At 41.8% G+C, this 22,414-nt stretch overlaps 1 protein-coding gene across 1 annotated transcript in view; it reads right to left on the minus strand.

Annotated features, from left to right (window-relative positions):
• The window catches only part of itga5 (integrin, alpha 5 (fibronectin receptor, alpha polypeptide)), a 33,328-nt gene that overhangs the window by 3,134 nt on the left and 7,780 nt on the right, over positions 1 to 22,414 (minus strand). Inside the window, exons 2-29 of the mRNA XM_005448439.4 lie at positions 21,126 to 21,256; positions 17,073 to 17,173; positions 16,407 to 16,530; positions 16,194 to 16,255; positions 16,049 to 16,094; positions 15,745 to 15,870; positions 15,614 to 15,658; positions 15,332 to 15,375; positions 15,056 to 15,112; positions 14,387 to 14,439; positions 14,091 to 14,296; positions 13,034 to 13,225; positions 12,902 to 12,947; positions 12,518 to 12,631; positions 11,128 to 11,183; positions 10,566 to 10,723; positions 10,238 to 10,375; positions 7,808 to 7,875; positions 6,241 to 6,391; positions 6,036 to 6,128; positions 5,396 to 5,475; positions 5,176 to 5,256; positions 4,979 to 5,084; positions 4,518 to 4,676; positions 3,818 to 3,925; positions 982 to 1,095; positions 279 to 380; positions 27 to 149 (exon numbers count right to left, since the gene is read on the minus strand). Of these exons, the coding sequence (XP_005448496.1) occupies positions 27 to 149; positions 279 to 380; positions 982 to 1,095; positions 3,818 to 3,925; positions 4,518 to 4,676; positions 4,979 to 5,084; positions 5,176 to 5,256; positions 5,396 to 5,475; positions 6,036 to 6,128; positions 6,241 to 6,391; positions 7,808 to 7,875; positions 10,238 to 10,375; positions 10,566 to 10,723; positions 11,128 to 11,183; positions 12,518 to 12,631; positions 12,902 to 12,947; positions 13,034 to 13,225; positions 14,091 to 14,296; positions 14,387 to 14,439; positions 15,056 to 15,112; positions 15,332 to 15,375; positions 15,614 to 15,658; positions 15,745 to 15,870; positions 16,049 to 16,094; positions 16,194 to 16,255; positions 16,407 to 16,530; positions 17,073 to 17,173; positions 21,126 to 21,256 (2,884 nt within the window). The remainder of the gene's footprint in view (positions 1 to 26; positions 150 to 278; positions 381 to 981; positions 1,096 to 3,817; positions 3,926 to 4,517; positions 4,677 to 4,978; positions 5,085 to 5,175; positions 5,257 to 5,395; positions 5,476 to 6,035; positions 6,129 to 6,240; positions 6,392 to 7,807; positions 7,876 to 10,237; positions 10,376 to 10,565; positions 10,724 to 11,127; positions 11,184 to 12,517; positions 12,632 to 12,901; positions 12,948 to 13,033; positions 13,226 to 14,090; positions 14,297 to 14,386; positions 14,440 to 15,055; positions 15,113 to 15,331; positions 15,376 to 15,613; positions 15,659 to 15,744; positions 15,871 to 16,048; positions 16,095 to 16,193; positions 16,256 to 16,406; positions 16,531 to 17,072; positions 17,174 to 21,125; positions 21,257 to 22,414) is intronic.

Genomic DNA, 22,414 nt, shown 5'->3' on the forward strand with positions numbered 1-22,414 from the left:
TCGTTTATAATCACAGCAGTACTCACTCTGTATAAGATGTATATGAGAAGAGCCAGAAGCAATAAACCAGCCAGAATAGCCAAGATGATGATCCACAGTGGAACTGCGTTCTCGATATCCGGCTTGTTCCAAACCACTGGAGTCACCACCTGAGGATGACAAGACAAGCTGATCTTCATCCAAACTAAAACAATATAAAAATATGTACTATACATACAGATTTGTGTGAAATGAACAAGTTATAATAAATTGAATTACTTAATAAACACATTAAATACCTTTTTGTTTCCACTGGGAAAAAGTTTAGGCTGGATTGCATATGGCATCTTCTTCACACGGTATTCTGCCAGGCATTCCAGCACATATTGCTTATAAGCTCTCTGAAGAAGAAAATATTACAAATTACATTCAAAATGCATACAATATACTAGTTATACACTAGGTGGCGACATTGACCATGTGCATCTCCCTACGAAAAACCCCTTTAGCATTCCTACCCTATGAGAAGCTGTGATAACCAAATATTAAATTTTCAGTACATACCACATAGATGGGAAATAATCTGTGTACTTTAGACATTACAAACACTGGTAGAAGCTGCAGTATGAACACCAGTGTGGAGCAAAGAAAGCAACTGTTGTCTCATTTGTTTAGGCAAATATGTGTAACTGGCAATACTGTTAACTGATTTAGAACTGTTGCTGAGTACAAATTGATCACAACCAAACATGTCTGCCTGACAACTGTAACTATTTGCCTTTCCTAGCAGCACATTTGAGGTCGAGTCTCAGTGTTGTTTTAATAACACTTAAAAAAATGGCTTCTCACTTCCTGCCAGAGCCTGACATGAGAAAATACACAGCCACTGGTAGGAGAAGATCAATTTATCATGCGTTGTATTTTGTCTTATGTTTGGAAGATGTGTAAAATGTACAGTATGTGTGTGGGGAGTTTGTATGGCAAGGTTCTTCACCCACAAACCTCAGTGAAGGTCTCAGCCCAGACACGGGATCGCATTTTAAGGATAGCTGTAGTCCCCTTCTGCAGAAGACCCACATTGCATTCAACTTTCCAGCAGTCCACAGTGGAGCAGTTCTGTGCAAACAGAGAGAATGCCATCATTATGATGCGGTTTGCGATGTTAAATACATTTTAAGCCATTTTGTGCAAGAATAGCATCTAAAAAAAATGTTATTCCCACTAAACTTAAATAATATGACAGAGCCTAAATTCAAGTGGAAGTCATTAAAACAAATCTAAAAACTAGTAGAACAGATAAAGAAAAGCCGGTGGAACAAATATAACAAAGAACCCAATGTTATGATCCCTATTGCACGCCTGCTTCGAATTAGATTGAAGGAATGTCATGAGACTGTAAAAATGCAGCATGCACCACTCGCCACATTATTGCCCAACCACTAAAACCAGCCCATTTTTCTCAAGACTGTAGAGTACACAATCTTAATTAGATCCCCGTAGTGCAGCTTGATACATTTAACATTTTAAAACATGCACACACTCTGTTTTAAAGCTGGTACTGTAGCCAGACCACCCCTAGACTGAGAGGTTTCAGCGGGTTTCCTGCGGGAACACATTAGTTTACTTATTACACAGAGAAGGGCAAAAGTAGGAGAAGAGGATACCCGCCTAGTTCCTTTAGGCTCAGTCTTAGACAGACTTAATAATTATTCAGACAGACAGAGAGCATATCAGTCCACTTCCGTTCAGTAGTCATGCTTGATGCCCAAGGGCAGCAGGGCCTCAAAGGTTTGTGAAAATGACATGCACATGGTCGAATGCCAAAGATGCCTCAGACCCAGTTCCCACATATATCCTCACTGGCAGGATTATGTGGTCAAGAGCTGGATCGTGGAGGCATGGATCCTTAATAAAACGACAGTCAAGCTTGAAAACACAGCTACTGTACGGAAGCCTCTGTAAAGTTTTACAATTACACTTGAATGGTGCTATAATAAATTAGGTGGTTTTGAATCAGAGTGTTGATCAGATAAAACTACTGTTAACTGCAGCCATATTTCAAGTAAGATAATGAGAGCATTTGGCAAGGTAAAACATAACAGAACCATTAAATACATGGAAGCCCTTTTTCATATATGACATGCTTGATGTTAGATTTATAATTAGTTAAAGTTGAAGCTGACAGTTACCGTTGCTGGTTAATAAATATGGCAGTCATTCATCATTACTAAGGACAGAATTAAGACTAATACGCACACAAGTCTACAGTCAGTATGTTAATAGATTGTTAATAAAGAGGACTTTGGTCCAGACCCTGATAAAGATAAACATCTGCCAGGTATCCCAACTTGGTAAACCCATGAGGTTTTAAAGGCCTTAAACATACGTGTAAAGCACTCGCCCATTATTAGCCTACAAATTTTTTCCATCCTTCCATTTTCTTAGCAGCTTGTCCAAATCAGGGTAGCGAGGCGGCTGGAGCCTATCCCAGCTGTCATGAGACAAGAGGCGGGGTACACCCTGGACAGGCTTGCAGTCCTTCGAAAGGCTAACACAGAGAAACAGGCAATCATTCATGCTCACATTCACATCTACGGACAATTTAGAGTCACCAATTAACCTGACATGCAGGTCTTTGGACTGTGGGAGAAGGCTGGAGTGCCCAGAGAGAGCCCACACAAGCACAAAGAGGACATGCAGTCTCTACACAGAAAAGCCCCAGTCGTCTGGTATCTTTGAACCAAGCAGTCCTGCTTTTAGCAAGCAAAAAAGTCTGTAAAGTGGTTTCAAATGTATTACATGTGCTAGAACAATAAGATCTACCACTATTATCTTCAAAGAGCGCCCCATTCAGTGCCACTGAATGTTGCATGTCCCACAACACAATGAAAGTGAGGCCATTTTAAACAAATCAAAGTAATTTGGAAGTCTTTTGAGTTTTGGTGCAGTTAATGTCAGCCCTTCAAAAACTAAACAGCTCATCTATAATTCTCACCATCTCACCTTCTCTGACCACAAAACAGTAATGCACTCTGATCAAGACTCACGCTGAATGGAGATGTCTATTCTCTCAGGCATAAGGAAAAAGTGCAGACACAAGAGGAACAGGAGAAAGGGCTGCTTCATACTAGAGTGTCATTGGACATGCTTGATAAACGACCACAGTTAGGAGAGACGGGCACAGAGACAAAGACTTCTTTGGTAGAGGCAGGTATCCACAGACAGAGGGAGATAGAGCAGCTACCTACAGCTGGGTGGATCAATAGGACCAGTGTGTGGGGGCTCAGCAGGCTTATAACACCCAGAGCCAAAAATTAGAGACAAGTCTGTGAACTAAGCAGTGCATCACAGTCAAAAAGCCTCCCATGCCTTTTTCCCCACCACTACTAAAGGCTCTTTAATGTTAATCACCACAATGGGACAAGCCTGTGGCCTCTGACCCCTCCCTTTTAACGACATCATAGCCTAATTTCCCGTCCCCAGAGCCTCATGTAGGAGCAGGGCCAGTGTCACCAAAACAGGGTCGCATTTATACACAGAAAAGCATCAAATCTATTTATTTATTTATTTTTGACAACTTTATTTATGATTTTCCAATAGGAAAAGCATCAAATCTATAGTTTCAAATATAAGTTTTTGTGTGGTGCAAAAATGGATTTACTTTCATGATCATATTTACTCCAAACTACAAACTAAAGCTTGTCATTTCTTTGCTTTAAAGACACTATCACAATCAGTCACCGATTGCTAGACTCCCCCCTTTTGTCCGACAGGGTTCATTCATGCATAAAACATGTTGCTCTTACAGAATGTGACAATCTCCCTCTAAGTGCCTTACCAGGTTAGTCAAATGAGCAAGCTGATTCTTGTGGACGTCCCTCCTCTCGAGGCGATGCTCATGGCCCTTTAGCGCCAGAATAGGTGACTCCGTGGATGAGCGCTGGAGCTAAAGGAAAACAGAAACACACCAGCCACCCATTAGAACAACACAGATACTGACCTCACTAGGCAGAAAAGTGCACCACCCTTTCTGTCAATATAAGACCTAATGTTAGCATGACCCTGAGGCTTTTTGTCATTAATCAGAAGCATGTGAGCTCTACTCCTTATGGATTCCCATGGAAATACACCATACTTAGCAATTCACTAGGGGGGGAAAAAACATTAGATCACAGCTAAGACAGATGACCACTCACAGCTCTGCTCAACATCTGTCAAACGTCACATGTAAACACAAACAACCACACTGAAATGTTTTGCCCACAAAATCCCCAAGCTACAACTTAGTATAAGGGGGTGTTGTAGATGAATGAGTGTGTTGCTGGGTGAGGTGGTTCATCAAGCTGTGCTGAGCATAGGGAAGAGTTTGAACTTCAAAGCAGTGGTGGGGAAAGTGTCCTGGGTGGAGTCGAGATTCAGGGTGGAGAAGGTGGGTGTGGGCCAAACGTTGGGAATCACACTGGGAAATGATGGGAGATCTTCACTCTCTGACTTTGCCTCATTTGACCCTGAGAGGTGTTCATCTGAATGTCACTCACTTTGAGGTTTCGGTGGTTCATGTTTTTGTCAGCTGTGCAGTTAATGGGGCCTTCAGTGGAGAACTCCAGAGGGTAAAGGAGAGTTTGACCTTGGACACGGAAAGGGCAGCGCAGCTCAAGTAGGGTGTGGCTGATCCTACTAGGGCCATTGTTCACAAGCTGGAAAAAGGAGAGAAAAAGAAAAGTTTTACTATGTCAAACATTAAAAAAAACTATAAGAGTCCCCTTAAGTTTTTCATTTCTTTCTCCAAGCAGTTTCTTTCCCAAGCTGAAATATTAATATCTGGTGTACTTTTTTTAATCTACAAATCCATGGATCTGCACTGGCGTAAATCCCACCGTGTGATCTGGTGTTCCTCCTCTGCTGCTCTAAAGAGACTTCTTTCTTTTTGAACTATAATATCTGCTTTCCAACCCAATCTGCTCAACCCCACTGAGCTTGCACAGCTAACATTGATTACCTCATAGATGTGTTCCACGGCAGGCCCAACGTCTACCTCCACGTTGTAATTTTTGGTCAGTTTCCAGTTGGCCGGCGGAAAGAAGACCTTATCTGGTCGAGACACACTTAAAATGGGAAGGAGGGGTATGAGAGTATGTGTAGGGATTTAATGAATTCACAAAAGTACGAATGGGGGAATTCTAACACTCAGCTCACCCCTGTAGAATGACATCAGCCTTAACAATCACCTCCAGCTTGCAGGCTACAACCTCACTATGGGAATTATTCTCATTTTTACTGTGGAAACAGAGAATGGAAAAAAAAAAGATCTGATTAGCTGATGTCATTTAAGAGTTGTGCAAATCAGTACTATTAAATCAGAAGTAGTTGATATTGTGTACACTTTTTCTGTGTTGGTGATCACATGAAATTGTACCTGCGGATTTGCGCCTCGAACTGAATCGTTTTGTGTGTGTCCTTCAGCCGCGGCACTTTGAAGCGTAGGCCTGCCCAGAGCTAAGGAAAGAAGTTCAGACATATTAACATCCTCTGAATTTTTTCTCATTACAAGTAACAGAGAAAAGGAAAGAAATAGACCCTATCTAAAATTACTGACTGACTGCTCGAGCATGTAGCAGCACAAAAATGTGACTTCTTGTTCCTGTGTTGCACATTATTAAGGGGTCATTTCAGATCCATTTACAATAAAGAAGTCTTTTTGTCACTTTGAGTTAACATGTAGCCAACTGTCTTGCACTGCAAACCTATTAAAAACATGCTGACTTGTGACTCAATCAATAAAAAAGGGAACCTATAGAACAAATGTGGCCTGTACTTCCTGCCACACCATTTCTTGACACATGTTGACTTTTCCTGTGCTGTCCACACCCAAAGTTAAGATTGCATCACTTCCTTTTTTAGTTTCTATGAACTATTACATTAAACTTCAGATGCTATTTATATGTCCTAAGTAAACAAAACAAGCAAACAAACAACCTTGTTTGTGCCACAACACTTAAACTTGTTAAGCACTGAGCTAAAAGAGAAAGACAGCCAAAAGACAGCACTGCTCCTACATTGGTGCCCGACTTCATTGGGTTCCCCAAATCACAGCTGAGGTATCGGGTCTGGTTCTCTGTCTCATAGCTGCAAGTCAGCTGGGTCAAGGTCTGGAAAAGAGGACAGACTGGTCAAACCACATCGAAAGAAAATCATCAAGAAAAAGATTAAAAGTCACAATAATCCCAAAATCATAGTGTCAGTTTGATTGTTTCTATTCACCTCATTATTGCGGGCAATGCCAATGTAGTCAGCTTCAGGGGGCAGCACCACATACAGGTCTGCTTCATACGCCCCTCCCTCACCCTCATTCCTGGCATTGAATGTCAAGGTCAGCGAGTTGTCATCACCAAGGTAGACTTCCTTCCTGTCACTGAGGACCCAAGAAAAAAACGAAAAAAACAATACAAAACAAAAAACCCCCAAATGATTAGTTGGGTCACTAGATAAATACTTCCATAAATAAACATGGATTAAGTTGTTTTCGAAGTAAACAAGAGCATTCTTTGTTCCCATTTGCTGGCAGTGGAGCAGGCAATAAATCGCAAATTGCTCTAATAAAAATAATATAACTGCATGCACTGTGCTTATAAGATCTATTTTATTTAGAACCTGGCTGCAAAAATGCAACAATTAGATTAATCTCAAAATAGCCCACTTTACATAATTTTTTTTCCCATGTGATATTAAAGACATATAAAAGGCGCAGCATTATAAAACATCTCCCATTTATTGTTTTTTCTCACTCCCTACACCTTCCTCCAAAGCTAGGGACAAAGAGAAATTCCACAAGAAGGGCCACAAGGGCACTTTTAATTAAAGTCCGTTCTCGTAAAAACAAGAGACAGCAAAAGGGAGACGAGTTCTGAAGCCGATCCTCTGCTGGCCAAAGATTCAGCTGGGGCCTGATTTTAGCTGACATGGCACTTTTTAAAGCAAACAAAGCCTCAAAATTAGAAAACACCACAAAACCCCAAGACTTCCCTGAGGGACCCTTGGTCTAACAGGTTATGTGATTTGGCAGCGGAATAGAAAAAAAAAAACCATCGTACAAATGTTGGATACTATTTTCTCTGAAATTCCACTAAATCATGACCATCTCATCAACTCCTCCAACAACTATTAGGCTGCCATAATTTACTGCAGAGCAGACGAAAATCAACAAAGTATTATTTTAATTGCGCTAATCACACTTTCTACGTCTGGGTTTCTATCGGATGGGGCGCAGCGCAATCCCAGCAGGTTGTTCCATATGTAACAGATAAGTTATACATTGGGAAAAATGGGGTCAGATGGTAGATAAATATAGGAATGTGAAATCAAAATGACAGAGCAGAGAAGGGAGTATCAGGGAGGCAGTTATTTTTGAGAAAACTGCTAACAGATTTCTCGAATCAAAGTGTAGCGGGGATGGTGAAGAAGACAGGGTTGGGCCTCTTACAAACAGATTCCTTTCATCTTTTCTGTCTTTCCCCCTTTAGTGTTTGTCACAGCACCTGTGGAGCTGAGCTATTTCCTGCTTTGTTTTGTTTTTAACCAATGGTGCCCCTACTGTACTGCAAAATTGTAGCTATTAACGCTCACACTGTGGTTAAACTAAACAGAAGAAGAGAACAAGAATAACAGCTGTTTTTATGCTTTAGGGTCTCTTTTTGCATAGCGGAGGTGAAAATTTCAGTGTCTGTAATCCTGTTCAGGGTTCACTGTGTAATATCCATTGAATTTTAATCTATTTTCTAAAACCCATATGCGCTGGGATTTTTAGAAACAGCTAAGGAAAAAGACTCACCCGCTGACAGCCAGCTTCAAGTCAGGAACACAGATGTTGTCCTCTCCACAGTCCAACAGAATCTGTGCCTAGAAGATACAAATTGAAGATGATAAAAGTTTGAATGTAGGGGTGCAGGCCAACATCACACAGTAGGTTGTGACACTTATTCTACACGTGAAGAGAATTAGGCACACAAGATAAATCACAAGATCTGTTTAAGGAAGAGAACAAGATGAGTGTAGCAAGTTGCAACACGCAGTATGACTAATATATTCCACCACCTGTCTCTGGACCACCACCCAAGACGCACACACACCTGGACTGCAACCCCTCTTATTTACAAGACATCATCACTACACATCAGACAGCTAAAAACACAGAGACAATAACTGCCTCAGTGAGGTCATGACAGGAACAGACAGCCTGATGAGCCAGCTGTCCAGGCACGCACGTGCTTTCTGTTTGCAATGCAAAACGGGGGGAGATTATAAACAGGGTTCAGATCAGAGCCTGTACAAAAGAAGATACTCCTATGAAGCTGAGCACAAAGCAGCCAGCTCCCAACTCTAACCAGTGTCCCACATCACAGCGATTTGTGGTAAACCGCGCCTTCACCACACACTACACCACTGTGGAGCATGATCAAATGTACAGGGAGAAACCTACAGCCTAAAGGAACTTGCTGAGACATAAGATATCTCTGTTGACCTGACAGCTGGAGGGAGGGTTCAGAGATTACAGTGGAGGGAAAGACAAGAAAGAAGCAGAAACACTGCCGGATAAGTGGATGACCACTGAACGTGTGGCAGGGAAAGCCCTGTGGATTGCTAAATTGCATCTCGCTGCGACTATGACAGTGTGATGATGTTCATGACGATAAAGACAATAAATAGAAATAGAGGAGAAGATTAGAGAGAGCCAAGAAACCCCCCTTGTCATTACACCCTCTAGGAGCTCTAATTATGCACACCATGGTAACCACCATGCTAACTTGGCCGCATGTGCACCCCAGCTCATATGTCTGTTTGGGGCAGGAAAACAACATTCGTATGACCATCACTGTACTTAAACAACATCAACACTGACATCAGCATCTGACATAATGAGGCCAAGTATCATTTGGTAAAAACAAAACACAACCTTGGCAATATGACTGGAGCACATTCATCAAAATCATACTCAATTGGTCAGATGATTTTGTTTTAAGAACAAGGAGGGCATTGATTCACAATTTCAGCCGGTTCCAAGTTCTACAAAGGTGGCTGCAACTTGAATCTTTACTGGCATGCATACAAATGCATGCTATGTGCAAGACGAGCGATGCAATAGCAATTAATAGATCCATCATAATGCCACAAATCTTCACAGATACATGTGGAAAATGTTAGGATGAGAGAGTGAGACTACGCTCGGCGCATCAGCTGCCTTTCATTCGCACTCCAGCTTTGAGAGAGTACGAACTTGGCAGAGTCTATGAACTGTTATATCGCCTGCCACACATTCTCAAAGCATGTGTGGAAATCAAGAGGGCATCATGTATCTATTCTAGGCCAAGGCTGTGGTATAATAGTCACCATACTCTGTTTGTATACCGTTATATTCACACAGAGTAAAGCAAAATTAATTAAATCTGTTGGCAGTCTGACACCACTCCCACTCTGCTTTTACACATTCAAAGAACGGATTCAGGTTTATGGCTGATACTTTCTCGCAGGCTTGTCTCAAGGTCTTGGTTCAGCAGTAGACCACATCTGTTGGAGGCCCTAAAGCTTTGATATTTAGGAAAGAAAAACAGCAGTGACAAGGTCCAAAAGGAAAAAAGATAGAAACACACAAGGGTAGAGAATGAAAAAGAAAGAGATGGAGATCAAACTAGACAGATTGCTATTCCCCTAATGCTCCAATCTGGTGGCTGTTGCTGAATTAAACATATGGTGCATGCTGTGCCACAGCTGAAAAGATGCCTTCATGTAGAAATGCTGAGACACTTCAACCAGAGGGGCTAACATTCTGACCGTGCCCCTCCCTGAAATATTGACCATCCTTATGTGCCTGCAGCTCTGAAAACACTCACCTCAGTAGCTAAGCAGGCCAAGAGCTACTCCTGCTGGGACAAGGAAACACGCCACTGTACATGTGTCTCACATTTTCATTTTGAAAACAACTTTCCAGACACCCTGGATCTCTTTCCAGACGAGTAATTTTGAATTTAAAGAACAAAGAAAAGATTCACACTTTCATCATGAACAGAAGAGTCAGTAAGGAGTTGGCCAAGGATTACTGAATGATGGCGGAAAGTGCTATCGAGAAATCAGAGAGAATGAGTCGAAGGAATCTCAGTCGCACATGCAGATTATTAGTGAACTTACTATATAATAATTTAAACAGCTCTGTAGATACCCGGGTTAATTAACTTAGCTGATAGAAGTGTAGTTCGCATCAAAGTACCTTTTGCTCAATTACGTGTGTGGTCTGATAGTTGAGGATGGGCCGCAGGCCGTGGGAGTCAGCTGCAGCTTTTGGGTCCAAGCTGAAGTTCAAGGCCACATAAATAGAGGAGAGTTTATCTCTGAACTCCTTCTCATCCTACAGTGAGAAAAACACATTTTGTGTCATACCACTGTGCAATTTGGCTGTTCAAAAGTGACACAGAAACACAACTATAAAATGACTACAGCTATTAGTTACACTTCACTTACATGCAGTTTTTCAATAATTATTCTAACCATCCCACAGGCTTCAATGTCATTTTTTGTTAGAGAAAGAGAGGACGTACTCTTAGGTAGATCCTTTTATGCTGGCACTCTCGCTCTCCATGGCTCAACCTCACAGTCATCGAGAGCAAAGGCTGCTGGGAATCCAAGAACAGAGCCCTCTTCACTGCACCTTTCTGCTTGTGCTTATGACTATCAAGCTGCACCTCCACCTGGAAATCTGGAACGCATAACACACACAAATGACCATTCATGGTGTGATGAATGTTCTAGAGTCACAAAGTGACAGGTTCGAAAAAGACCTCCATAAATACTCTGAAATACACACAACACAGTCAATGGCACATAGAGCAATTGTGTACTAAGGGGGACTAATAAGAGATGATAACTAAGAGGTAACAAGGAAAAAGATTGAGGACAGAAGAGGTTTGATCACTCAAGGTGGATCACAAAGGACATTTGGCATGCTGCACTCCCTTTTTGTCATAACAAAGTCTGAAAATCTGCATTAGCTGCCAAAACACTTTAACCTACAGACTGTTATGGATTTAAAACATTACCACTGGTGGCTATTTGACAGTTTCCTTGCTTGTAATAAAATGCAGATGTGGAAAATTGGCTCACCTAAGTTCTTTGGAAGGTGCTTCCCATCAGCAGATATGCAGAAACTCAGGTTGACACTGTTTTGGGAAGAAAGGACAAGGACATGATGAGAGAAGCATTTCCATTAATGGCAGAGACTCAGTGTAAACACTGTACACATAAGACACCTCACATGCCCTCCCTTGTTCTCTCGCCTTCTCTCATGGGTGACTTTTTTTGTGTGTGTCAGCTCATTACATGGTTCACATTACAAGGCATGAAGCACACTGAGATTTCAGTGAATATTATGACAAAAACCACACATGTTTGGAGATAGGCTGGCATAAAACCACTTTTGCCGGCCAGGCTGATAAATCAGTGTGTCTCCGCTTTCCACCCGCAGCCCTCCCCAAACACAAAGAAATAGCAGAGTTAAGAAGGGTGAAATTGAGCAACGACTTAGGTTTCAGCGCTGACCAGTGAGTGGCTGTCTATATAAGCCTGTAGCTCTCTCCCATGACATCAGCCACACAACATGCCGCCGCTGTCCAAGTCTGCAACCCCAAAACCCCCAACCCCTTCACTAGTAACCCCTTGAAAGAGTCACAGAAAAAAAATAATGCAAAAGAGAAAAGAAAGACGGATGGGCTTTACCGAAAAAAAGCAAAGTAACAGGAAGAGAGGTGAAAAATGAGAGTAAAAGACAGAGAAAGTGCAAAGCCTCCTTTTGAAGAGTAGCAATAACTTCATATGAATGCTCCTGTGTCTGCCCTTTTCAGCACAACTGTGTGCGCACGCTCACGGGAGTCTACGTGTCCTGATGTTTCCCAGCTGTGTTCCACCACCAAACAATATCTCATTCAAAGCAACTGCAAAAACCTTCCAGCCCCTCCCCTCCCATTATTTCCTCCGCTCTCCTCCCCCCGATCACCAAAATCTCCCCATCTCCAGGCAACGTAGCACAATCAAGACATATGTGTATACAACAGTTTCCTTTATGGATCAGCGTGTAGAGAAGGGGGGGGAAGCCGACACAGGAGCACAGTGTCAACCGTGTCGAGCAGCAAGCTACCGTGGTCTGCTTCCTCTAGGGTTTTTCTTTCTTTTTTGGGGAGCTGGATACTTTGCACAGTTAGATCAGGCTGAAAACTGCAAACAATGCCGCTATTCAACTTTTTTCTCTCTCTCCACTCCACAAAATAAAGCGTGTGATATGAAGACACTCTGAAAATAGGTCAGATAAGAGCAGTCCTCAGAATACCATCACTGTGTAAAGGACATTCTTTATCAAAACTTCCTATCATGATAGAAATGTTTATGCATGGGGGAAATGGGGAAGCCCATGTCTCTGCAGTTGGGTCAAATAAATACCAAAAGTGAAGAGCTGCAGGAAACAGGGTGTTCTGTAATTCTGGACCGTCTGAATACTCACCAGGAAACGGGAATGCTAGAGTTTCCACTGGTGAGAATGCAGTTCTTCTCCTCAGGATTAATCATGGTGGGGGAAACTGTCAGAGAGGCACTGGCGTTGACTATCGGGCGGGATCTGTAGGTAACAACAAGAATGCTGATTGAAGACACAGCCATCAGATATTACAGTTTCCACTTTAAGTGCTTTAAAGATTAGCTTCAGATTTTGGAAACTGTATTTCTCGGTCTTTCCTTTTGTTTTGTTTTTACACTATATCTGTAGAGTGACCAAACATTTATCTTGGCACACCAGACGGACGAACACAGCCATGCTTTTTTTCCCCAGACTTAATTTTGGAATTTGACTTTTTAATCAAGCAAAAACATACATAAAAATAAAACATACCTATATAGGATAGCCTTATTAATACCAAAAGCTCCAACAATGAGATCTGAGGAAATAAAGAAAGAGAAATTAAACACATAGTAAAAATATAAAAAGTTAATGATGCTCATTACAAATTTCATCCTCGCTTACCTGGGTATCCGTTCATGTCCAGGTCCTTAGCACCTCTGAGGGCAAATCCAAAGCTAGCAGGAATAGTCCCTGCAGCCCACTGTCCCCTAATCACCTGAGATGGCTTTTGTCTGAGTCCTTCTGAGTATCCATTATAAATATAGACCAGTCCCTGCTGATCCTCTCCTCCAAATGGACAGCTGATAGCCACATCTTGCAGGGGAAAAAAATTAACTTATATTACCATTTAAATTTAGAGAAAGAAACTAAAATCACAGAGCACTTTATTTACAGTTTCAGCTGTTTTTCACTACAAAATTAATGCACATGCTTTACTTAAATAGCCTGTGTAGATTGCCTTGCTCTACAAAGTGTTGCTAATGTTTTGAAATTGCACAAAGAAGCCACTTAAGATGCAAAACTTTTTTTCTTTGACATAAGGACACTGGGGCATTTAGCAGTCAACCTATGTGATGATGCTCTGTGTGATCGACATAATCTCCAGTTATGCAGGAATCAAATTTCCACTCCATTTCTGTGATTAAAGCTAAAAGTGAATCCTAGCCCATCAGCTGTCCTGTTCATCCTCCTATCCCAAGATCACTTGATATACTCATCATTGTATATACTGTATCATTTATTTACTATATGCCTTTTATTGTGACATAAGCAGCAAGACTTAGAGTTTATAAACAGTCACTGTGTTTTGTCTTTTAAGCTAAACACTTAGTTACCATCCATAGTCTTTAGGTTTAGCATTATTAGTATTCTAGTTTGGTTCATTCATAAAGTGAAATGTATTGTAGGCTATAAATATTGTTGAAGTCACCAAAGCTATTCGGCTTCATTCTTCAGAGACCATAAGTGGTTCAAGCAAGCACATTTCTACACAGCGCCATCATAGCGTAATCTTTGATATTATAACAAAGCACACAAGCATTCTCTGAAAGTGTAATGAGAAAAAAGTAGCATCATAATAGATTGTTACTAAATTTCCTTCTTTTAAATTGTTGCCTTATATATCATTTCCCCACATTACCAATTTTTGTCCTACCATATTATAATTCCATATTCTTACCATTGAAACCATCCAAGTTCAGATCTCCCAATGGTGCAATGGTGCTGCCAAATCTCCCAAACACCTGAGTGCCTGTTAGAGGTAGGCGGGGCTCTAGATTCAAGGGGCTACGCTGGAGATAAACGTAGACTTGGCCCATCTCTTCCGGGCGTCCATGAGAGCTTCGGACCATGAGCATGGGAGCTCCCACCAGCAGGTCAACCATCCTGCAGACAAAACAGGAAGATCACAAAAAAGAATTTAAAGTCAGATACACTGAAAAATAAAAGAAAGAAAGACAGACAGCTACTACTCACCCATCACTGTTAATATCAGTTGTGGCCACTGCATACCCAAAATATGAGCCCATCTATTAAAAAAGAAAAAAGAAAAGGTGTTTCCATGACTTTAACCATCACATCAACAGAAGGCATGATTACAGTTTAAGCAGTCCAAAATCCAAAACCCTCACACTGTTAAACTAAACTTCAGGCGTGTTTTCTCTGTTACTAGAACAAAAAAGAAATCATAAAGTCTCAAGAAAACACAAAGGCTTGATGGGTTTTACAGGTTGGGTCCAGTGAAGGCCTGTCGGTTCCATTTCTCTTTCAGTTTCTGTCACGATTTTCAGTCTACAAAGCACTGCAAAAGCAGTCTCAATTGCCGGAGTGTATGCAAATTCGCTTGTGATTATGTTTGTTCAGCTGAGTCAATCACCAGCGCTGAAATAATTTGATTGCTTTTCTATTCCCAGAACCATTTGCACAAATTGCAACTGCACTTTCCCCCCCAAGAACTGAGCTTTGCAGTATTGTGTTTGCTAGATTTTTGTCTCTATTGTGGTTTGCAGTAGAGGAAATTATTTATGCTTACTATGAATCAACAAATTAAGAGCTCTCATGGGAAGCTGAGCAATAAAAACACAGAGGAAGTGGAGCATTACAGAACTTTCTGTAGTTGGCTAAGGTGGGAGTTTTTGGACTCACCTGCTCTCCAGTGTACTCAGTCATGTTTGTCAGATCTGTACCGTTCAGAATAGACACCTGCAACACAGCAAGCACATATGGTGAACTTTCTTTTTATAGGGTCTAATATAAGCACGATCCATGGAAAGGAATTCACTGCAAAAATAATCCCCACTGAGACAATATCGCTAAAGTTGTTTTCTTTCTTGTATCATTCCCAAGTATAAATCCCAGGCTTCCCATTCTAGAAGCGCTTAAATAAAAGCCAAAATGAAAGTGATGATTAAGCGATCTTACCGAACCATAAAGCATGTGTCCTTTTGGAACCCCAGCAACAAAATCTGTGAGACAAAGCAAAGATTTAAAGAAGGAAAAATACGGTTAAAGCCCAGTCAGAGGATAACAGAATTTACTGAAGACATTTCCAGCTCAATAATTATGTAAAATATTTTAAGTGATTTCTGTTTATCTTACTTCATCTATAACATTCATGTTGCTCTGTAAATGTCTTTAAATGTTTCACTATCTGTCAACCTCACCTAATGCTGGCTGTGTCTGCTACCTGATTTGTTGACTTACCTTCTACCCCATCACCACTAAATTCCCCAGCTGCAACAGAGTACCCTGTAGGAAACACAAAAATTAGCTTTCATGGCAGGTACATGGCAATATGTGATTTAGCAAAATTTACAAAGTTTTAATTAGCTTACCTTGATAGCTGTCATCTTTCAAAGAATGGGCCTGTTTGGTCTGGATCTGGCCACTCACTGCCTGAATAAAATAGCCTGGATAGTACGCTCTGATAATGTCCTCCTTAGCTGCAGAGATCACTTGACCTAAAATAAGATAAGATAATCATAAGAAAGAAACTTGGAAGGACATACTGAGATTTCTGTGTGTGTGTGTGTGTGTGTGTGTGTGTGTGTGTGTGTGTGTGTGTGTGTGTGTGTGTGTGTGTGTGTGTGTGTGTGTGATTTTTGTTTTTGACTTTTGATTGATGCAGGTCCTACATACCTTGCCAGAAATAACTGCCTGGTCCTCCCAGCACCACTTTGCCATCCTAAAAAAAAAAATAACACCTGTGAATTACCTCAGTGGGAAAAAAATACAACTATCCAAGAAACCCGTGTTGGTTCACTGACAGAAAATGTACATTTACCGTTGTAAAGTCGGCACTGAATCCTCCCTGGCAGTAACCTTGTCCTGGTGGACCACTGATTTCTGAAGGACAAAAGGAGTGGTGTATCATGAAGGACTTACTGTCAGAATAAGTCAAGCCATCAACAAATGATATCCAGGAAACAACCATTGATGTTATCCTGATATATTAAAGCATCCATGCCAATAAGATTTGAAGAGAGGTGATGATTACCTGTACGACAAGGAGCATACTCCACAAAGTTGGTGAAGTTTTCGACAGAGAGGTAGCAGCTTCCTGTAGCATCAGACTGGGGGATATCCTCCTTAGTTCTCCATGAGTAAAGTGGGGCACAAGCCTGCAGTTCACAGGAGTGGGATTGACAAGTAAGAAAACTGGCAGATTAACAGTGTGTTGATGAACAGGGTGAGCCATTAGGTGGGAGATGTTTTTCCAGTTGTGAAAACCCCCCTGTTGAACCCAGAATGGGTCTCAAGCTGAGGTCAGTGGAGTGTCTCGTGTGGGGGGTAACCATGTAACTCAACCCAGGTCACAAGCCGTACAATCAGACCAAACAACAGGCAGCTAAACTTTGATGTCACATGGTGTATGTGTGTGGCTGTGTGTACAGTGAGTTGAGACTAGGGGTGAAAATTGGACCTGAATGACAACAACTTAATCTAGCAACTTCTCCTAACTTCTAACTAACACAGGATATGTGCAATCACCCAGCCATGAGAGTGAGTCATCACTCAAGTAAAAAGTTTCTCACAGTCGTATATCAGGCCATCAGGCTAGTCTGAAATTCCTGATCTTAACAGCAGAAAGCAACAGCTGAGGTTTTCATTCCTTAAGGAAGATTCTATCATTTTAAATGCATCTCTTTGAAGGCTACCTTACCAGAATTGTGTCACCATGAGACCGGACAGTGGCGCCAAACCATTGGTGGGATTTGAAATCAGCTTGGTAATTTGTGTCATTGATCAAGACATTGCGATCCCCTGGGGAAATAAAGGAAGAGAGAGAGAAAAGACTTTGAGTTATAGCATTATGATAACACATGCATTCCTTCAGCTGGACCTCAAGCATCATAATTCTCCCTGCCCCTCCCTTCCAGATTCTTGGAAACATCTGTAAAAACTGGCAGACAACATGCATTATGTTACACTTTCTTCATACAGAGATGATTAGACTTGAAAAGAATGTTATTTCCTACTAGGCCACTGTTCTACAGATAGTAGTTGTGTTAGTTTTGCCAGGTTTGGACTGGACTGGTGTGGCTTAACCCTGCTGACCCTTTGCCCTGTTTGACCACCTGGACAGTATCACTGATCTCCCACTTTAGTGCTCTGACAGCAGCAGGTGATGCGACAGATGGTCTGGGGAGTCAGGTTTAAACACAACTTTATTGGAAAACAGATGCTACATCTGTGCTGCAATAAAGAATGAAATCCCAACTAATTGATTATGCAAGGAAGACACATATCGCTCATATGAGTGTAGGAGCTGACATCTGTAAGAGGAAGTGCAAATGTGCGTATAAGATCGGCCATTCCACGAGTCCTTCACTCCTAATCCCCATTCACTCAGACTTCAGCAACCGCAGGTGTCTTTCTAAAGAACAGAGCTAGTCCCTGTCAAACAGAACTGGGAGATACTGGGAAAGATCAAGACCCATGTGGATGTGAGGAAGGAATTGTGTATTATATTCACTCTGTCCGTGCCTGTCTTCCTCTAGTCTTTCTTTCCAGCCAACTAGGCAGCCTGGAGCTGAGGATGAAGGCCTGCGCCATGTCTTTGTGGAAACAGCAAGGGGGCTGGGGTCCAAGGAAAACACACACACTCCGGCCTCGCTTCCTCACAGCAACTTCTCACTCATCTCTATTTAGGCACCCACTTCACTCTCCCCTTCTCTGTTGTCAGTTTCAACATTATCTCTATTTTCCTATTCATTTTTCTTTCACTATCTCACCACAAGGCTTCTTGACTGCACAGCCCCTTCTCCAGCTGTTTCCAGGGAGTGATGCCTCCCATCACCCAAGCAGTAAGCAGAGAGATTATAGTTTTTTAATAACCCAAATGTATTTCTGCTTAATCTCCATCTCTGGGGCTTTCCTGCTAACAGTATTCATCATGGGCGAGCAGCAGGCTGCTATGATTCAAGTGTTCAAAAGAGTGATAAGAAGTGCTTTTGCTGCATGGGCAAAAACCCAACCAGTACTTCAAACAGCTCCTTGTTGCTTTAACTAATCTGCCTTAGCTGCATGGTATGTTTTTTTAACATTTTCTTAACAGAAGGGTTTGTTTGGTCAAGGCAAATGCTAATCGGCCAGGTGAAGTTTAAGACTGACCAACATCTGCGTTGGTTTGCGTTAACTTCCCAAGATAACCAAGAGTAGCATTCAAAAAGGTGGTCTTGTAATTCATAATGTCTAACTATGCTCAGGTTATCTTGCAGGGTGACAGAAAGGAAGCACCTCATAGTAAGGACCCAAACTAGGTTAGCAAAGTCTTTATGTGGTAGCCATGGCTCTGTGTCACTATAATGAGTGATGAAAAGCTCTTTTTGTTGTCTGTGAGGCGACGGAAAGCAGCCAGCTGTAATCATGTGGAATTCCTTTAAGATGAAAATAGAGGGGATTCACAGGGGAGATAAAGGGAAACCCAGAGAAGGACCCACAACAAGATGTGATCTGACCAAAGTCCCCCTGGGAGGCTGGATAGCACGGTGTGCTGATGTGATGTGGTGCCAGTCTCTCCGGGGAGCAGAGGGGCAGTGAAGGTCTGGAGTGCATCCATAGACTCACTGTCTACTTTGAACTGTGGGCGAGTGGAGAGCCATTAGTGCGGTCAGACCCTCTCGTTTTAAGTGTGTATGTGTTTTGGTGTGTGTCAGTGAGGTAGAAGACAAATGGCCAAATTCACTCATCACATCAGCTGCCCCTGTGGGAGTACTGACAGCAGGAGACGAGAGGGGGACAGAAGAGAGCTGCTCTCTGGTTTCTTGGCCTTTCCTCTTTTCTCTCATTCCCTGCCTCCCATCCTGTATGCGTCCTCTCAAATAGACAGGCTCTTATCTCAGTGGCAGAGGAAGTGGATGGGAGGGAGTCTCTGGCCACTTTGACCCAATTAGTTAGGCTAATTAAGAGGTTCTGTGGCCTCTGGGTCAGAGCTCAAAAACACCAAGAAACAGGTGACCTCTGACACCACTTTGTGTCAAGAATATACAAGACACTCTAGAGCCATTTTTCTTTATTATTCATACTGAATAAATTGGGGGGAAAGAAAAAAAAATCACTAAATATCTTTTTTATTGCACGAGTCTTTACTATCATGATTGGCAAATAAAATACAGACAAAGCTGCAGTAAATGAATTGCAGCAGTAAATGTCATTCATGTAACAGCTGCTTGTCATAGCCATATTTGCATGCAGATGTTCATGGACTAAGCGTTCCTCCACAGCACAGCAGTTTTACCCTGATCCAGATGTGAGAACTGGCACTGGCACTCTAATCTGCTCTTTCAAAGCACTTTCAAAATATGAAGGACTCTGACAGCCCATGAGACTAACCTTGACCGTGAGGGCTCATTGAATGTGCATGATATCACTCCGTGTGGCCTTTAGCCAGCATCCATGGCTGCACGACACATTTTATGTTGCAAGAAAAGCAGTGCTAAAATAGTGGAGCAAAGGGTACCAAGCAGTGGCGTCCAATAAAGAAAAAAAAGGGCTTGTGAAACATGCAGTGGAATATTTCTCCACTTTGTCGATTAGGGAGAATAAATTTAAGTTGGCCAACAATTCTAAGTTTGATTTCCCAGGAAAGAAGCCAGAAGTGATGTAGTCCTCCTACATGTATGATTCATACTGTTTGTGTGTTTGTATAGGAGTATGCCTTTGCTACATCGTTTATAATTTGATCTGCTCTTTCTTCACTTCGCCTTGGATCCATTGTGCAAAACAGGGCTTGTGGGCACTCTGTCAACATACTGAAACATGAATCCACTCTTTAGACAACCTCACACGCTTCCTCATGTTCTTCTAAACCACTTCACTTGATTTTGACTCAGCTGGAGCCTCTTTGTTAAGACTGGTAGTGTCTACCTCACCTGTCTTACAAACAGGATATTTCTTTGTCCAACCTATTTGTTTATTGGTTGCTTATCTCCGTATACCTCCCGAGGCCAGGCAACACAAACATGATCTGGAGGAAGGAAGTAGTACCGTTCAAGAACTCTTTGACACCTCATTATCTTTTTATCCCTGAAGAGAAGACAAACAGGAAAAAAGGAACACCCAAAGTCCAGGAACTAATGTAGCCAACAACCACTCAATGGAGTAAAACAATGATTCCTTTTCCAGAAAGAAAATGCTCTGATTGCCTCAAAAAATGGGCAGAGAAACAACAATGCTGAATAGTTTAAGAGCAAACAATATATCCCAACAAACAGGTTAAAGGAAAAAGGGAGTATAGTTGCATTGCACAGATAACAGATAACTTTAAAGCAGGTCTATTGTGCATGTCCTTATGTTCCTTATGTCATTCTGTCCTATCTAAAAAAAATGGTAAATTCAGGATTGTGCAAATAACCTTCTATGAAGTAAAAACCTCCACAGCCTCCACTTTGGCTAATTTTTTTCTTTCATTTCTAACTCTGCATGATGTCAGTGAGAAATAGCTCCAGCTTTGAGCCTGAAAACACAGCACATCTTCTGATCAAACCTCATGGTTGAACAGAAGAAATTTGACATAAAGGGAGGGAGAAGGCAGAAAAAAATTGTTTGTTTCAGAGAGTGGATGAACTGATTTGCAGCATCAAGGCCCCATGGAAAAGGATTTTTTTGAATTGCAAAGCTGGTCTCATCCAACAATAAAAGCTAGAAAAGAGCATAAAACTTCTTTGGCACTAATCATGAAGCCCACAGTCTAAATATCAGTCATAAGACTTACCTTTAAGGTCAAATTCAATAGTGTGGCAGTTGGTTTGGCTGGAGCTCCATGGACAGTAGAATACAGACCCTCCCTCTGTAACGTTGAACTGCCTTGTGCTAGCCTTGGGGGCTCCAACCAGCACACTTGCACTGCAAAGAAAAGACAGACAGGGTGGGTGACTAACATATAACCAAGCATTTTTAAACCTACATTTTTTAATCAAACCACTAAGGTTTGTAGCTCAAAAGTCATTTCACACATATGCCACACCCTTTTTTAATCAATCAGAGGTGCATGTGAGAGTGCAAATGTGCAACACAGTTTGATACAAAGTTTCTGTTATTTGAAGTTGCACCGATATGAGAACAGCATGGGTACTTTACTTTAGGTTAAGGTGTCGAACCTAAAGTAAAGAGAATATTTCCAACACAGCTAAATGCCAGCCATCTCCTGCTGTGAGCTACATGCGAGAAAGGAAAACATTCGGACACTGTCCCAACCTAATTTTTTCCAACATTTTTGGGAGTTCATGTGCGAAAACATCTCCAGTCTGACTTCAATTAAAAACTGCATTCCAGACCTCCCACCTGAACAGCTTTAAGCATGATCCAGCACACGTTTTTTTAAACATCCTAACAGGTTGCAGCACTGTTTTACATAATCCCCTACAACCACTGCAAGCTGCAGCAATGTTGACAGACACATTCACTCCCTTTGTTTACAGTAAGACACATACAAGGGGAAACAATTGCATGGTCACACACGCTCCCCTGTGGGCCAGATTCACAAGGAAAACAAAAAAGCAGACAGGCTAAGTAGAGTCACTCTCTTGTTTCTACAGCTGTGATACTAAACATCAGTGTCCTTGGAGCTACACTGTACAACTACAGAAAGGAAAGTCACCCGTGAACGGGCGCAACCAGTAGGCACGGAAAGATTAGTGAGGTTATAGGTGAGTTCCAAACAGAAATAAAAGAATAAAAGCAGTCAGGGGGTGCTGTGTAAATTGAGACAATCAAGCCTTAGGCAAGATTGGGGGGGGGGGACCTGTCCAGTAGATAATGTGCCTAAGGGTTTAGCCATTACCTCATTCCTGAGCCACTTGACTTGACAAGCATCACAGATGTAGTTGGGATTGATGTGGGTAGAGGAGGCATGGGACCAATGAGACCAGACAGTGTCTAGGGAGCTTAAAAACAGGAAGAATACACCCTTTCCTGCCCTGGATCTACCAATAGTGCATGAAGGTTTAGATTGGGGCTAAACTTAGTATCATGGGCCTAAGGGTAACTACTCAGACAAAGACA

Source organism: Oreochromis niloticus, linkage group LG20 (genome assembly GCF_001858045.2).
Source record: "Oreochromis niloticus isolate F11D_XX linkage group LG20, O_niloticus_UMD_NMBU, whole genome shotgun sequence".
NCBI classification, from domain to species: Eukaryota; Metazoa; Chordata; class Actinopteri; order Cichliformes; family Cichlidae; genus Oreochromis; species Oreochromis niloticus.